The 18,179-nt window shown below is 40.5% G+C and overlaps 2 protein-coding genes and 1 pseudogene across 2 annotated transcripts in view; 2 read left to right on the top strand and 1 right to left on the bottom strand.

Moving 5' to 3' along the window:
• The window catches only part of LOC126559524 (uncharacterized), a 174,982-nt gene that overhangs the window by 150,415 nt on the left and 6,388 nt on the right, over positions 1–18,179 (bottom strand). The window lies entirely within an intron of this gene.
• On the top strand, positions 8,401–12,199 carry LOC126567241 (uncharacterized; annotated as a pseudogene).
• Positions 13,186–14,307, top strand: LOC126559848 (zinc finger protein 830). The gene is made up of 2 exons (XM_050216021.1): positions 13,186–13,322; positions 13,409–14,307. Exons 1-2 carry the CDS (start codon positions 13,186–13,188, stop codon positions 14,298–14,300), a joined length of 1,029 nt encoding a protein of 342 aa, XP_050071978.1. The 3' UTR covers positions 14,301–14,307.

Consider the following 18,179-nt stretch of genomic DNA (forward strand, 5'->3'; position numbering starts at 1 on the left):
ACACAGTCCTGGACAATCATTATTCGCTACGGATGGAGTTAAAACGTTAAACGTTGATAACAGAACGTCCGCTGTCACGTCTTGAGCGGAAGAAGAACATGTATCAAACCATGTTCGCGTCATAGGTTCACCCCAAGGAATGAGGACAAGACAAACAAAATCCCAATGCTGTCCACCTTGCACGATGGTATGAATGGAAAGGATTCAGGGTTGTGTCTTCCTTCTTGCACTCCTTGTCCGTTAGAAAGTTTCCCGTCAAACAGCACTTTATCATCTTCTTCGATTGCGGGAAGGCGAATCGAAATACAACACCGGATCTGTACCGATTTGGCCACCCGCACATCACATGAGCCGGGAACGATTTTGCACCGACGATTGCAACGCTCTCACAAACCATGGATTCATGTGTGTGCCCTGTGCGAGAGCCTTCGGTTGAAGTTCGATTACTGACGCATGGCCACTCTTCTGCTGGCATCGTAAAATATTTTCAGATTAAATTACCAGCCCGTGTTCCGCACCTCGGCTGTCATCCGGTTCGGCGCAAGGCTTTTGGCAGAGATTGGGAAAGAGAGAAAGAAAAACAAGCACACAATTTGTGGCTCAATAGCATACAAACCCGAGCAGGAAGCACTTCAGGAGATGCAGCGGTTACTTATGGAACAATCACAGTCTGCACCATCAATGCCGATGGTTTGTGTGGAAATGGTGGTGGTAGCCGCCGCGTGGTAATTTAGAACTGTTTCAACTAAATCAACGCTCTTTGTTGCATGCTGGTTGAAGCTGCCAGGGTACCGAGAGATTTAAAGTCCGTATTGATATCTTACTCTGTACGTAAGACAGAAGGGTAGTTGCTGGATGCCTGCAATTGAGTGTACTCGGAACGAGACAATTAGCTAGCATAATTATTAGCCAGCATGAAACTCTATAATGCATTCCTTCGAGATGTTTAACGCCAAAGAATGAAGCAGATGCACCGTCGTGCACTGGTTCATCAAGCTACAACTAAAAACCTCAAAACCCTACCGGATGTGGCCGCGGACATATATTATTCCTCCCATTTTCTACACTTGACTGACTTTTCTACCACGGCCCTACCCAGAAACATTTTGTTTCATTCTCTATCCTTCTAGCGTTCTTACTAAATATTTCAATCATTTAATTTTTAAACGCTCGCACACCATTACCTATTGTCCTCTGCGCTTTAAACACGCTGACAGCGCTTCCTGCACGATACTACTCTCGTTTTCTTTTAATATTCTATCACGATTTTATGGATCCCCAAGCTGCTCCGGCCGCGACATGAAGGGAGGTAAACGGTACGATAAAGATTTGATGCTCGATGTCGGAAGTCTTTTCCCGCGTGACCTATGCGCAAGGAAGACCGTTTCGGCAAAGGCAATTGTTATGCTAGACTCGTCCGAAAAACTGGCTCTCGCTCGGATGTGTCGTATTACCATTACAAAACGGAGCGCGAGCCTACGCGGTGCCGGTCGAAGATCCTCGGCGGGAATTGACGTTTATGTATGCTGTCAGGGCTAGAGTCGGCAAGCCGCTTAAAGGGTCCCAATTGATGATGATGATGATGATGGCGACGGTGGTCGTTGATACAGGCAGCATTGATAAACGGACGGGAAGGAAAGGGGAAAAATCATAACGTCTACGACAACGGTCCGCCACTAGCAACAATTGGCTCAAGAAAACAAAACACACAATAGCTAAACAGATATCGTGGCGCTTGCTACATGGCGTCTTAGGGTTGTGTCATGTTTGGATTCTTCGGGTTCTTACTCGTTATCTTTTTTCTCTCTCTCAACACACACACACACTCCGACACGCATACACCTTCGATTTAAATCTAAATGTTCTATCCGCGTGTTAGCTCGGTAGGTCGGCGACAAAGTCATTGACCGGCGTACGACCATGCAACGGAAATTTTGCCGTACCAAAAGCAAAGGCACGACACGGCGTTAGAACTGGAATGGGTCCGATGGCTGTCACACGCATTCGACAATTAATCCAATCCTGGCCCAAACCGATTCGTTAACCCGCATACCAATGAAACGATTGTGCCGGAGCAGCGGATGGAGCACTAGAACGTCAGCAATGAAAATTGTCACAGCAATAGAATCGTTGCAATCGATGATTGAGATTGATTAAAACGTGCTAAAGGCCACATTAAAAGAACAAATAATGCATGTAGCAGGTTGATCATGGTCCAATGTGGATCAAATATGGATCCTAAATGATTAAGGTAGTTTTAATAAAGATTTTCTTCGAATATAAATTATTCCTTCAAAATATCTCAAGCTTCTTCAATCGTCTTAAAGTTTATCACTTCAGTAATTAAGTTTAAGTAATTTAATAATATATTTTTTTAATTTTAAGAAATAGACTAATTTTTTATGCTTCAAGCAACGATCAGCAATAAATCCAATTGCTTTGATTGAAATATGAATTAGATTAATCATTGTGCATGTTTCTTATAATACAATCTAGATCTTAATGGATGATTTATTCTCCCACAAGGTTGATAGGTCCTCTATAATCTAAAATCATGCTTTATAGTATAATTTATATGAAGATATTTTTTATTCTCAAAACCTTATGGGAATTCATAATACTGCATAGTATTATACTGTGGCAATGGTAAAATATTTAAACTATTTTAGGAATATTTTTACAAATATTCAATCCAATTACTAGACATGATATTGAGCGTAAATGGTACCGATATGGATGCTTATTTAAAGTGATTCCCATATAGAATGTAATAAGATCCTTAATAAAAAACAAATGCGAACAAACATCAATCATCTCTCGGATCGATATACCATCACATAGAGCCTTTATTTCAGAAACTTTGCCTAAACGTTCGCAGATATATTTGTTCTATCGATTTGATTGTCAAACAGAATTCAACGTATTTAATCAACATGGACTCGATTTGTATTTGAAAACAAAAACTCTTCTGTGCTGAGCTAGCCTACACACCAGACCAGAATGTCAAGCTCTGAGAAAATCAAGCAACAGATACTGCTCCCGACCAAATGCTCTACCGCACCAACATAACACTTGGAGCAAAACACGTGCGCTACTGTTACGCAGATAACTTTTCTTCCGATTAACAACACATGACAACAAAACATTAACGTGAAGCTCCTGGAAAGAAAAGCAATTATCTCATCCAATCAATACTGAATAGAGTCGTATTCGCCCAATTCAAACCACATTATCCTATCGCTTATTGAATTAATCCTCAATACTCTTCTCACCAACATGTACGCCATCATTAGCGTTATCAGATGTCGTGCTAAGCCACCCCCAAAAAAAAAAAAACCCAACTCAAGATTTTCATTGCTCGCAATTTAATAAAATATTCATCGTCTTTGGAAACTTTTAGATGTGTGAGGGAAGGAAAAACTACATCCCCTACTAGCTAATTCAGCTGCAGGTTGTTACCGACTCGACCTTGCCACTCCAAATGAAGCTGCAACCCTCTAATGCAGTTTAACACTTGGAAAGCTCAAAAAGAACATCCATCGGGATGGCGTCCGACACTCACTTGCGATTCATCACGTATCCCCTTGAGCGCTGATCGTTTGCAGCCATGCCATATGGCGTGTGCGGCAAAGTAACGCTCAAACATAATTGATTTATCAAATCAGGGTCGTGAAGAGCGAAATTGCAGCCGAGTGCCGAGTGCTTGCGTGTGACCATCGATTCCTTGGCATCCTTGAAGCAACTTTTCCCAAACGCCAAATACAAACAAACCTAGAAATGCATGGGCTTTGGAACCATATCCCTTATCTACTCCGGCAGAGAAGGATCTGCAGTGGCGGGGCGTTAGGACAGTGGAAGCAGTGATGGGGCGAAACGACAGATGACGCTGGTTGGATGTACTTTGTTTTCTATGGCACACCTCCCTGTTTCCACATGATTGCTACCACCGCTATTACCGGTGTATATACAGGGATGCCAGCAAAGCATCCCTCTACGGAATCTGGAATTTAAGATCGCAGATTGGCACTTGAATTGATTCAAGGCCAGTTGCGCGCGGAACCGTTTTTGTCTTATGGGATTTCGTACTCGTTAGCGTACTAGCGCACTCCCGCATACCATATCATATATGATCGTAAGGCAGAGGAACCGACACGCCGGTCCAGTGGAGAGTTGGAGGACCAACGTGCTACTGCAAACAACTAATGACACACACACACACAAGAAGCAAATCCTCCTGTGTCTCTTATTCCTCTTCCCCTAGGATGGCATTAACGCCTTTTAATTAGCCAGCTATAGATTGTTTGTTACAATTTTAGCCAAACTGACAGAATCGGTGCAAATTTGCACATTTGATGGAAGACAAAGCAAAACGACCCCGAATGCAACTGCCGGATAACGATGCGCAATTGATCGATGGGCTGTTACGCTGTTCGTTTATCGAATTTATTACACCGTTTGATAGGGCCTATCACCAGCTGCGCCCGGTCGGACAGACGGCTTCGGCACACAACACGGTATGGCACGGCATGGGAAGGTGAGTAACGCGCCACATCTAGCATGAAGCCGCTAATTGACGAACAAGAGTCACCATCGATCTATCCATCATCCAATCCATCATGCACTATTTTGCTTCACAATTCCGATCGGCCGGGGTATGCGTTTAATATTCTCATCCACTTAAAATTAATATGTTGATGCCAAGGATGAAACTGTTCCTATCGGCCCTTTACCGTTTTCGCTGCGCTAACCCTTATCAAATAAAGTGCCCAATATTTAAACTCACCTCTTTAGTAGAGCAGCGAAGGATTGTGGTTGTTTTTGTTGAGGTTTTTGAATTATCAACTTTTCTTTTTCCATACACATACACACTACGAGTAATGGGTCGACTTAACGCTCAATCTTTGTAACATTAACGATGCGATGAAAATGCCCATAAATCACACATTTGATACTGCCCGAACCGAGCACCATCCTAGACCATAGACCGTAGGTTTGTACAAGTTAAAGTTTATGTATGCTATATTATGCAGCAAGCTGTACCGTACCACCGTTTGCACATCGACTCTGTGCGGCTTTGATTACTGTGGGTATAACAAATTATTTAACATGTCACGGTGAAACTGCTGTGGATTAACGAGAAACACAAAAAACGTCTGATAGGGTGCCATTGGATAGGTCGCGCACCGTTCACACCATTTGTTTGCTTTATTTTGTTTTGCACGTGCTATTTTCGGCCTCGGGATTGATTCACTTCATTCTATAGACTACACTTTGATCGGTTTCAGCAAAGATGCTCAGTTTAAAGAAAGTGCGTGTCTTTCCACCGTTCAGCACAGTTCAATAGGTGTTTCGCGGCAGGCGACCACGATTACCAGCGCCGGCAATGCTCACTCTGACTGGCGCACACGCACAGTCACTACGTTTTGTATCACTGTTGTTTATTCCAACGTGCTCTATGCGCCGTAAACGGCAAAAGCAAGAGCAGCTCGATGCGAACCAATCGGTTTGAATGCTAGCACGCAACTAATCCGATTCTCGCATCCCACATTCTGTACCAGCGTAGCACAACCTCGGCTCTCAACAATCTGATGGGCGCTAGATGCTTGACGTGAGCAGAGAAACTCATTGTATGATCCGCTATAGAAGTTCTTTTCATAGTACGAAGAAAGGTTGGTCACTTAAAGCAACATAAGACGTATTGTTTATTGCGCCAATAATTGTGTACTATTATGCGAAAAGATAATATTCGTCAAATTTTTCATTTTTCAATATGATGTGTTGAACACTTGATAAACCTTTCCCTTGACAGCGGATGGCTAAAATATGGTGTTTATAAATAGTTAATAATTTAACAATTTGGCTTTTTAATAATTTTTTTGTTAAGTTAGTAATTTTTCTTCAAAACCGCATCGGGATAAAATATGAACTGTTAAGTTGTTACTACTTTACCGTTCTTCAATTGGAACTTGGCGGCCCGTTTAAAATAACTTTTTTTAAATAATTTATACCTCAGCAAACTTCTTTAGCATTGTTGCAATTTTAAGTGAACATTCGTATAAATTTAAGGTTTGGAAATAAGTATGAATTATTCTCTAAGTATCTGGAAATAATCATAGTTATGGTTGTTTGAATTTTATAGTACGTAAGAATCAACTAAAAGGCAAGCGCTCAATATCACTGACGTCAGAGCGCAATAGCACAAGTCCCTGCCGATCACGATCAGTGAAAACATTACAATCCATTTTTTGAAGTGAATTGATTCTTCATCCTCCTGGCTTAACGAACTACTGGGTTATGGTGGTCATCAAATGGCTTACTATAGGACTTGCTGATATACCACGTAGTTGGATAGTCAGTCCTCACTATGGGGAAACGGTCCATATGGGATCTCAACTCCGGTCCTGCTCTGAGAAGACTGGCGCCGATGTCGCCCAACCAACGGACCGTTCCTAAATCTGATGGTTAACACTATTTTCAATATGAAATAGCATTGTCAATTTTGGGCAAAGTTCCAATATGACGGCTCTTGGCCGTCATCTTTAAATCTCGTTTAATAATCGTTTAATCGTTAAATCTAAAAGAATTAAACGATTATCTTCTTAATGGAGTTGTAGTTTATAACACTAGTGCAGTGGCAACGATTCGTAACAAGGCAGGACCGATATCTTTTCCCATCTGAATGGTTGTCTTATTATGGTGCTTTAAGTAAAATCAACAGCCCAGCAATCTACAAATAGCTTGCTAATAGCTGTGTAATTTCAATAAATATAACTAAAAATATGTAAAAAAGCAGGAAGTACAACCACCTTGTGAAACCCGATTTAAATCAGAGTTTTCGTAAAAGACCTGAATGTTTTAACTGTACAAAGCAGCCCTGTACTAAAATTCGGCACATCGTTCGAATCGTACAGTATAAGGCCGTGTCCACACGAGGCCTTTTTCATTCGCATAGCAATTCGCCCCGAAGTTCCCTATTGTAGCGCTTAAATGCTCGTAGATATACGAGCCCGTCCATGATTTTAGCGTCTCCTGCTGAAATTTAAGGAATATTAGAAGGGACGAATATTCAAACGCATAGCCAAATGTATGAATTTGGCAATTCAAAATTGAAGTCATGCAGTTTTGATGCTCAAAAATATTGCAAACTCTAAAAACGGTAAAAACCCCATATAGTCTCCCCCCTATAGGGTCGGCAGCAGCCCTGTACTAAAAACTGGATTGTGCACGGTTATCGGGTCATGTGGATTTGACAATTAAATCGTATTTATGGTTTGTTTATGTTTTGATTTGAACACCAATAGCGGTTGCTGGAGCAGTGGAAAATAAATTCGTAGCCGAATATAGAAAGCAGAACTGATTGGTATGCACTATTTCTTTGTGTGGGCTCGTGTTTTAGAAAGAAAGGGTGATTAATAAAAAAAACCGTTGGTGAATGTTTATTAGCAACTCTTTTCTGTAATTAACAACGAGATTCCTTCGCTGTGGCTATTCTTCACTGGACCAGTACGATGCGTGCGGTAAGAATCACTTTGACAATCGAAATATGGGATTGTTTTAACACGAAACGAAACGGGACGAAAAACATCGTCCCGAACCGTTTTTCAGATGCATCGAAAGTTGTTGTTCCGGAAGCATTGCGTGAAAACGTGGAAAAAAGGAAAAAAAAAACAAAGTCAAGCTTTGTTTGGTGTACTGTACGAAGAGCAAAAAATAAGTGCTTCGCAATGTTTGCTGTAACGAGCGGGTTTAAATTAATCCAAACTATTTCTTACAGTATTCATATTCCCAAAGGATCTTTGGATGCAAACTGCCGTTTCGCTGATGCTTATCAATTTGCTAAAATGGATAAGCCATTTATTCCTGGTTGTCTCATGCAAATGGCCAAGCGACAAGTTTCCCGCAGACGGCTCAATGATCAGCTGTAGGCTACAAAAAGTAAGCCTATATTTGTTATTTATTCTCGCAGTAAACCATCCATCCATGCCAATCACACCATTGCCACCATAAGTAGCAATACTGTCGTGATATGAATGACTCAGATCCGATTTTTCCATAACCAATGCATATACACATGACCTGCTCAATATTTGATCTTTTCTCGACGACACTCACAAACAAGTACGCGTTCCCCGAACATGCAAGAGCACTTTTTCGCGCCTAATTTTACGTGCCTGTAGGTGTCGTAAATATACGTTCAAATACTGAAGCAGGAACTGAACAAATATGTGTATTAGAAAACATGTCCCACATGTGTATCGAATGAGCGTGACAACTTGGTGTTGTCCATACAAACACACAGAGACAGAAAAATTTAGTCTATTTTTGAGGTTAAAAGGTGTTTATCAGTCGTGGCTATTATCTTTTTTCGAGTTTTCTTTACTTGCATATCAAATCCAAATGATGGATTCATTTGCGGAAGTGACCAGCTTGACGGAGTTGAAGAAAATAACCGGAGAGGAGCAGACCATGGTGCGATTAATGCAGGAAGCGCATCTACTACCGCCCGCCCAGCAATGCCAGAAATGCAACCGGGTGAAGCTGAAAACCACCAAAAAGGCAAATGCTTGCAAATGGATTTGCAAGCCTACATCGACCTGCACCGGCTGGGAGTGTACTGTCAGTATGGGTAGTATATTCAAAAATACTAAGCTGCCGTTATCGACCCTGATGGAGATAACGTATGAATGGTCTCGCGAATCCAAGCAGGCCATTGCAACAACCGAATGTGCAGCCGGTAAGAATGCCATACAGAAATGATACAAACTACTGCGCGAAGTCACGGAGGAGTTTATTGAAACTCAGGGTAGCGTGATTGGTGGAGATGGACTCACGGTGGAAATCGATGAATCCGACGTCACAAAGCGCAAGTATAACCGGAGGCGTGTGGCGGAAAACAACCAAGTGTGGCTGGTTGGCGGAATATGTCGCGAAACAAGGGACATATTTTTGGAGCTGGTCCTGCAGCGAGATGCGACAATGCTGCATCGAATTATCAACCAGCATGTAGCTCCCGGGAGTACGATATTAACGGATGGTTGGAGAGGATATATCGGGCTTGACCAATATGGTTTCGTCCATGAAACCATCAACTATTCTGAAAATTTCGTCGATCCGAACAATGCTTTTATCCGTACGCAGAACATTGAAAATCTGTGGCGTTCGGTGAAGCCCTTCCTAAGATCCAAGGGCAGTAATCGTGGATCATTAATATCTTACCTTCGGGAGTACCAGCTGAAGCAGCAGAACCAGAACAGCTTCCTTAGTGTTTTACATGCTATCAAAGCTGTTCAGGAATTTCGGTAAGTTTCTTGTTGTTAATTATAATTTTAATATCATTTGTATATTTTCTTTCACATGCATTTTAATAACACCATTTCTTTCCAGCTGGCTAGCTAACGCGAAATGACGAATAAGTATCATTTAATGTCCGAATTTGGAAAATGATTCATCCGTTAGTTTGGAACTCCGTATCATATCTCCACGTGGTGCTCAGCTGGGATATGATGTTCGCTATGGAAGATCATATACGAACAGGATTGGGAGACTGTGTTATTATAATGCCCATATTATTTTTCATATTTATTTAGCTTAGATAATGCAATGATTTTTGTATCAATCTATTGTTACTTTGCGAATTGTATAGACTCTGTTAAGAACGTTTAAGAACGTTATAAGTAGTCATGTAAAAGTAGTCACGAATAGAATGAGATAACTGATTTTAAAACCAAAACTTATTAAACTTAAAACTACCAATTGTGACATCAGTGGTAGTGGCAATCATGGAACCAAATAGAATCTGTATACCAACTACTATTTCGACGATTCATCCCATAAGAAGCCCGTTATTGAATCCCTCTTATACGATACACCTCATATGATACACCTTACACCCAGGCGGCCGCCTATTCTGCGCACCGTTAGATCCGTCACGATATAGCGAAGCATAGTTAGAAGGATGGTCAATTTCCTTTTGACACTAATGCACTCATTCATTTAATTTAAACACCAGAGCTATCAATACCAATTTTGTTTAGCCATCTAGTTGCTAGTTTCTTCCTGGATCTGGATCGATGCTACAGACGAAAAAGAATCAACTGTTTCGTTGAAAGAATAACCTTTTTCCTCAATATTAAACTTTCCACAAGTTCGGTGTGAGTATGTTAAATGACCGGCATCTGATGATTGCTGTTGATCATAAAGAAGAGATCCGTTGAAAAATCTCTTCTGAAGGAAGAAACCTCATGGTCCTGCAATCAACGCAAACCATTGCTGTTAGGCTGATAGTTTGAAATCTAAAGAATAAAACATTTTTGAACAGTTTACCTACCGTGCCGTTTTCATGCACTGTTCATGCTGCTTATCGTCTTTTAATCATTAACAGAAGGGCCAGTTTTGTCATTGGACCGTAGGTAATTGCAGACCAGAAATGCAGTGCAAGAGTATTGCAATATGCTGCACGTAAAGAAGAACACGAGGATCAATATTTTTGACGCCCCAATATCGAGCGCGTGGCTTCAAGTGCTGAATCTAAAAAAAAAACACGATCGAAGCACGAGCAAATAAATCAAAAACTAGGTTAAAAGTTATAGCCGATCGCGGATCGCTCAGCATTTTTATAGTATAAATTAGTAAGTCAGAACCTTAATAAAGTAAAATTCAAGCTAACACCACTAGTCTGGTCATTTGAAGACGGAGTCATCCTCTGGTTTTCAATTAATCCGAAATTGCTCCATCAAGTCGGAGGCATCCTCCGGTCTCAATCGTTGAACCGGACAAGGGCTCCCCGGGTCAACTACAATCAACATCGATGGACAAGAGTTCACACATAGAGCCAGCACAGAACAGAAGAACAACACAATAACCCAGCAGGTAGCCTACAACACAACCATCCAAGTACAATAAAAACTTATGCGCCTGCATCAATAGGTCACGGTCAAGGTCAGAAACCATAACGAGTAAGCAGGTAAACAAGTGAGCTTAACTCGGACTTCCCGCGTCAGGATGCCCGGGTGTCTATTGCTTTCCCTGCTACACAAGATCCTTTTCAAGAAAAAAAAAATCCTCACGATTATTGAAAGGTAACTAAAAGCAAGAAATATAAGTAAAATATCTACCCAACATCAAGAGATAACAGGTGCGCGAACGGTCGTGATCCATCTCGTTGCAGCGCAGAATAAAACGCGATCTGCAAAATGTTATACAATTCTAACCACTAACAAGGATCAGCATGGTTGATTGAATGTCTGATTGGTGTGTCTGTTGAAGATGGATGTGTGTTTTTGATGAATAGATGCATCTGTTAAGGGCCTTAGTGATAAAAATACTATACGAACCTTCATCGCGGTTAAATCCTTTTCCTAGATAACGATACAAACCGATCTGGCGAAGGCATTTCCACTACATCATCCAGTTGTCGATACGTTCAAATGGAAGCAGTTTGGCTCCGGTTCACGAAAGCTTTAACTGCTAAAATATTGACCCCACTTAATGATTTTTGGTTAACTGAGTATGGACCGAGAGCACCGGCAACACGGTTACACCGATGCACATGAGTGCAGCGCTTGCAGCATTGCACTTTTTTTACGAAATCACTTTCTAATTTCTAAGCCGAACATATCTAAGATAAACTGGAAAGCGCAGATACCAGTTTTAACTATTGTACACCGTTTAGCATTATTGCCTCAACTCGCCTGATCATTTCTTTCAACAATATATACATGTTTAGCTGTGATAACTTATTTTCTTTCACAAATTTTCGGAAGCATCACAGCATCACATCTGGGTCGAACGTTACATCTATTTTGATGAAGCCAAAATGAAATCGCACTATTGCAAATGAATTAAAGACACTTCACTTTATTACACTCAACTTACACTTAAGGAATGCCACACAAATAGAAACGCTTACGAACCATACACACTTTTGAACACTCATCACTAACTAACTAAAGAAAAACAATAGAAAGGAAAACTTAGATCGGAAGTGAACTACTCACTTTACACAATAAACGAACGATGCAACTAATGCTAACACAAAGCCTATTATCTGGCTCTTATTGTGACCTTCCCGGCTTATAGATGTACACTAAGGCCGCTGTTCGTACCGATGTTCTTGCTGCGAACCTTCCGCTGTGATGACATTTGCTGCCAAGAAGAACCAAACCTGCAGCACATAAGCAATCGGTTCTCCTGCACCTGACCCGGAAGAATCCGTATGCTCTACAGATGCAACTTCGCATAATGGTGCCACGCTGCGGAAAATGCACGAGCAAAGGGAGAAAACAAGTATAATTATTTCATCAGCCAGCAAGATGCAAATGATTGGCTGCTGGAAAACCGCTCTTACCTGGACAGCATGATGGAAATTGTCCTTTCCTATCCTATCCTTTGGGAATATGAATGCTGTAAGAAATAGTTTGGATTAATTTAAACCCACTCGTTACAACCAACATTACGAAGCACTTACTTTTTGCTCTTCGTACAGTACACCAAACAAAGCTTGACTTTGTTTTTTTTTTCCTTTTTTCCACGTTTTCACGCAATGCTTCCGGAACAACAACTTTCGATGCATCTGAAAAACGGTTCGGGACGAAAAACAGCGTTAAAACAATCCCATATTCCGATTGTCAAAGTGATTCTTACCGCACAAAACGCACTGGTCCAGTGAAGAATAGCCACAGCGAAGGAATCTCGTTGTTAATTACGGAAACGAGTTGCTAATAAACATTCACCAGTGGTTTTTTTTTATTAATCACTCTTTCTTTCTAAAACACACAAAGAAATAATGCATACCAATAAGTTCTGCTTTCTATATTCGGCTACGAATTTATTTTCCACTGCTCCAGCAACCGCTGTTGGTGTTCAAATCAAAACATAAACAAACCATAACTATGATTTAATTGTCAAATCCACATGACCCGATAACCGTGCACAATCCAGTTTTTAGTACAGGGCTGCTGCCGACCTTATAGGGGGGGTACTATATGAGATTTTTACCGAAATGCCAAAGAAGCGTACCACGGACTTAACACTCTGTGTAATCGATTGTGCTTTGGCGCTGTCATCGAGTGCTGTCAAGCATTGTTGATAAATAAAACCGAGTGCGAAATAAAACACAGCTAGCTGTACGCCGTAAGGCTTTCTAAGGGATTTTGTAATTTATTGTAGTTTTGTCAAGTTTAAAAAATGTCTGCAGCTTTCAAGTTGGCCAAAAAGAAATACTCGCAGCAAGATCTGCGGCGTATTATGAGTGAAACTAAGGCATCCAAGCAACAGCAACAATCGGACGGCGAATCGAACCGAATCGATTCACCTCTAGCAAAATATCCTTTTCCAATGATATTGATTATTTTTCTGTATTATTCTCTTACCGAATGTATGTTCCTTAACTTATTTTTTGCCTATATACGTATAACGATGCAGGACAGTTAATGTGCGTCCTTTGTCGGTCGGTAGTACGGTCTGCCGCAGTTTGGAAAGTTCATCTCAATTCTAAGCAACACAAAGAAAACGTCGAACTAGCCAAGAAGCTAAAGGATGCTTCTGTGGCCAAAAGTACGGAGCCTTCAAAACTTAGCAATGCACCGCAATCCCATTTGAAACGGGCAGGAACTGAACAAACCGCTGCCGAAAGTGTGCCAGTAAAAAAGATTAAAGGAATATTGAAGAATTCTACTAAACCGGAAGTAACACAGAATGGATTACCGGAAGACTTTTTCGATAATGGCACGGGAAATACTGCCAATACAGTAGTCTCCTCCATACGTAAGGATCTCGTAAACATCCGACTTCCCGAAAGGCACCGTGAACAGCAGCATGTCGAATCGATGGATACCGAAGAGGCTGCACCTGATGCGGGTGGATCTAAGGTGCTACCGGATGAAGAGAAATTGCCCGAAGGATTTTTCGACGATCCCAAAATGGATGCAAAAGCGCGCAATCAAGAGTACAAGGACCCGAACGATGAGGAGTGGGAAAAGTTTCAAAAAGAAATTAAGGAAGCAACAAACGTTTCCATGGCTATTATCAGTGAAGAGCAAGAGGAATCTACTGCCGAACGGCAAATAGCAGAGATAGATGAACAAATTCGCAATTGGTCCCGGGTGTTGGATTTAGAAAAAAAGAAGGAGCAAGTTAAAACCATGAAAGGATCGACGGATTCCGAAGGCCGCACTATGTATCTTGCAAACGTCAGCCAATCTATAACACAAACAGCCGAAGAGGATGATCGCGAAGATGACGATGATGATGAGGAGTTTGATGAGTTTTTAGATTGGAGAGCAAAGAAATCGTTCAAATAGAGTGATAGAATAGTGAACATGCAAAAGGGAAATCCTTTTAAGTTGAACGAAAGAAAATAGAAGACAATTTTGGTACGGCAAGTGTAAGGTAAGTAATGCTACCTTTAATGCTTATCTTACTGCATACTACATTTAAACCTGAATTAGGTACAATATGACCAGAAAAGCCGCCAGCTACCCATTTTATATTCCAACTCCATTTACAAGCAGACGAGAGTACTTTTTTGCTACCTTTACTCAACAATTAGAAGCACCAGTAATTGGAGTGGAAACCTCCAATAAACGAGCCTCCAAAAAATTGACCTAAAACTGCAAGGTCAAAAATAATCTACTAATATTAAGAATCACCATTGTACAGCGAATTAGACTGATTATCTCATGAACCTGATTATGCCATTTGAATGGCACCGATCCATTCTGTCTATAAAAAAATATTAAACGTAATAAGCCCGAAGAGTCGTGGAGCAATGGCGTGGATACGTCCGAGAGTTCTGACCAGATTGCCGATACAGCATTGTGCATTTCTACAGCTGGGTCAGGATTATTCACTACGGTCATCATTTCATGAACTGAGCATAAAGGACACCCATCCGGCATTGTGGTTTTGTTAGTTTATGTAAAGTAAATAAGTTTCATTAAAAGATTTTTAGGTTCTGTAAAGTGATACATCTTAGCTAGATTTTTCATTCATCGTGTTTTCTTTTGTATTTTTGGTTGTTTTGTTTTTTTTTTGTTCATAGTAAAGATGTCGCTTATTATTTTAGGTATGCATCGTTAGCAATCGTGTCGTCGTGTGCAGATTTGGATGTACATGCGAGAGTTGTTTCTTCCCGTGCGATTATAGCGTTAGCGTTATGCCTACCTGCCAAGGCTTGTACGCGCGCATCACACATAACAACCTGGTCTTTCGTGTGCCCTAGCTCTATTGCTTCATTTATGCTGCTCAGGCTATGCTTAAGAGAGCCTGCCGAGCGTGTGTGCGCCTGCCTAGTAGTGTATGGCGTATGGTAAGTGTGTAACCGTATGTTTAAACCTTCCATTCGAACTGCTTATGCTGTGTGTGTGTGTGGGGTGTTGTTAGAGTGGACACATTGATGAGAGAGTTTTTGGTACGCTTTAATGCAAATTGTGTATTTTGTTCGTGCAATTGTAGTCACAATGTTGAATGTATGCACCATACTGTCACAGACGAATGTTTCCACAGTATCGCCACTAGCTCTGAATCGAAGTAGAAAAGGGAGTAGAATGGAAACGGCAGGAGGTTGTAAACCGTCCGATAATGTTCGTACACGTTAAAATCCCTTTCGATGAGAGAAGACCAGTTATAATAAATAGGAGATAGGACAGTACGAGTAGTGTAGTGTGCGGTGCAATGAGCGGCAGCACCTTTAAAATAGTTTCCCAAAAATACATGCTAATGGTAGGCGTTTTGATTAAACTTCCGATACATTTTTATTTTTAGGCTAAGTTTGCTGGGTCTACTAATATGCCTACGCTATTTGTTGTCTGGTTGTATCTCGCTACGGAAAGGAATGTAATGTTTCGAAAAACTTAAACACGTTTAGCGCGTTGTACACAGTTGTCGTCGTTTCATGATTATTTGACTAATGAATTATTGTTTTACTCTTTACTTACTTGACGCTACTCACCCTACATCTACAATCCATCTAAATGAGTACTGAAACAACTATTGCCCACGCTGGGCGTTGGAAATCAGAATCAGCAATGTGATGATGTATGCTAAGCTAACCTAGCAAATTGTCACAAATTGTGCATGAAAATAGAAATGTGGTAGAAGTACAAGAACGAGTTCATGTGGATGGTAGCCAAATCCTTACACTCAAATTGCATGTATCCTTTTTCAGAGTTTCACACTCGCAAAACGCGAACTAGTCTTTGAAATTCTTCCCCAAATTTCAAATTACCGGGCGTTTTAGCGTCCATTTCCATCCATGCATGCCATCTCCACATAACCCTTGACGTTCATGCACAGGAAAAGGTAGCCAAGAACACAGTATGTATATTCGCTCTCTGCACCAACAAACAAACAAACAAGCGGAAAACTGCTACGAATTTCTATTGATCTTTTCTGGTACTGTTGGTCATTTCTTGATGTTGTTGTTGGCTTGGCTAATGTTCTAATGTTACGTAGTAGCTCAGGAACTGCTGACGTTTCTAGAGCATAGTTCTCAATTTCTCGCTCAATTGTTCCTTTTTCCAGATGTCAACTCTACCGGTTATCTCCTATTTACTACTGCTTGGTTTTGCTACAATACATCTTTTCTCTTGCGCTAGTTTTGCTAGCTGTTTGTGTTCTCTGTGTTTACATTCGTCCTTTAATCAGTATGTAAATCCAGCAATCTGCTGTGATTTTCGCCCGTTTCTAGTTTGTTTTTTTTTTTCTTTTCTACTTGTTGCTCTCAATTTTTTCATCATTTTCTGTTTCTTATACAGATTTGGAACGTCCAGCCTAACATGTACGACTGGTTTTGCAGTGATGTTCGTAGGTTTGCTTCGTTCGTTTCTAGTAGATATATGTTGCATTAAATTCTGATACCATTGTTATCTCTACCTGTCAGCCAACCCTAGCGATTTGCAGATGCAGGCGCCATTTCTATTGAGTTATTAAGTTGAGTTTAAACATCCTCCAAAATCTATCCATCTACGGCGATTATTTTGTATGTGCTTGTTTTGTTAAATTCTAAGCCTGATTTTTTTTTGTATTTTCTATCATTCTCCTTGCTCATTATCTCTTCTCTACATTCCTTGTCTGGTTGTAGTGTGCGCATTCGGTTTAACTACGGTACTTTTATTTCTTAATGCAGTACGAATAGGTAAAGAGATAGATTTTCTTTATGTATAACTCATACGTGTTTGTGTGTGTGTGTGTGTGTATATGTATGTATATACTTCAATATATTTTGTTCTGTATAAAGCCATCCTATTTATTATAAGGTTCTTACTCGCATTTCGTTATTTTTTTTTTTGTTCTCTTATACATACACGTATATTTATACATATCGCGAGAAAACTATTTCAAATACATTTTGATTATTTTTCATCGTTCTTTTTGTTCGTCTTAATTTTGTTTGATTTTGACTGTAGGCAAAGGGCTGGTTTTGTGTTTTTTTTCTTTTTTTTGGTGCATCATCACACGCTCATGATGTGCAAGTTAAGTTGGTCGAAAATCTAGAATGCAGAAAATCGATTTTCACAACGTTTTCACTACTACAATATGAGAATTGTGGGTTCTATTAAGTGTACGCCATTCTTCGATTATTCCAATCGTCATACAATATGCGCTTACGTACCTTTACGCCGTTCTGTTTGTTTCGTTCGTGTTAAAGCTTTTGAATAGTTAGTTTTGGATGTTTTTTTTTTGTTTTTGTTTTGTTTTTACGGTAAGCTCTCATGCATGCCGCTACAATTTAAATAGGTTAATTGGAAATATAGTAATTATTTGGGTTAGGTAGGGTGTCTTCAATGTTGCGGAAGGATACGCTTTTCACTTGTATTGCGAACCGTTCCTTTCAGGTTTTTACTACCCGTTCGTACTATTGTGGACCTATTCCTTATGTTTTCCATGTGCTTTTGGCATGTGCGATTCCTTGGGATGAACGTTTTTCGGTATAATTGGGCAGAATATGCTCCGAATATTTTTCCTAAAATCTTCCCCTATTTTACGAAAAATATTCGAGAGTTCACATTTCTGGCCATGTTTTCTCGTGGAAAGCTGCTGCTTGTGTGCATGGGGTGTGTAAATAAATGTTCGTTTTTCCCAAGGGCGATCGCGCGCTATCCAGGTGCGGGGCATTAAAAGTGTAAGAAAGAGGGATAGAGAGAGAGAGAGAGCTATTTTTAAAATATTTTCCGATTTTA

Source organism: Anopheles maculipalpis, chromosome 2RL (assembly GCF_943734695.1).
Source record: "Anopheles maculipalpis chromosome 2RL, idAnoMacuDA_375_x, whole genome shotgun sequence".
Classification (NCBI taxonomy): Eukaryota; Metazoa; Arthropoda; class Insecta; order Diptera; family Culicidae; genus Anopheles; species Anopheles maculipalpis.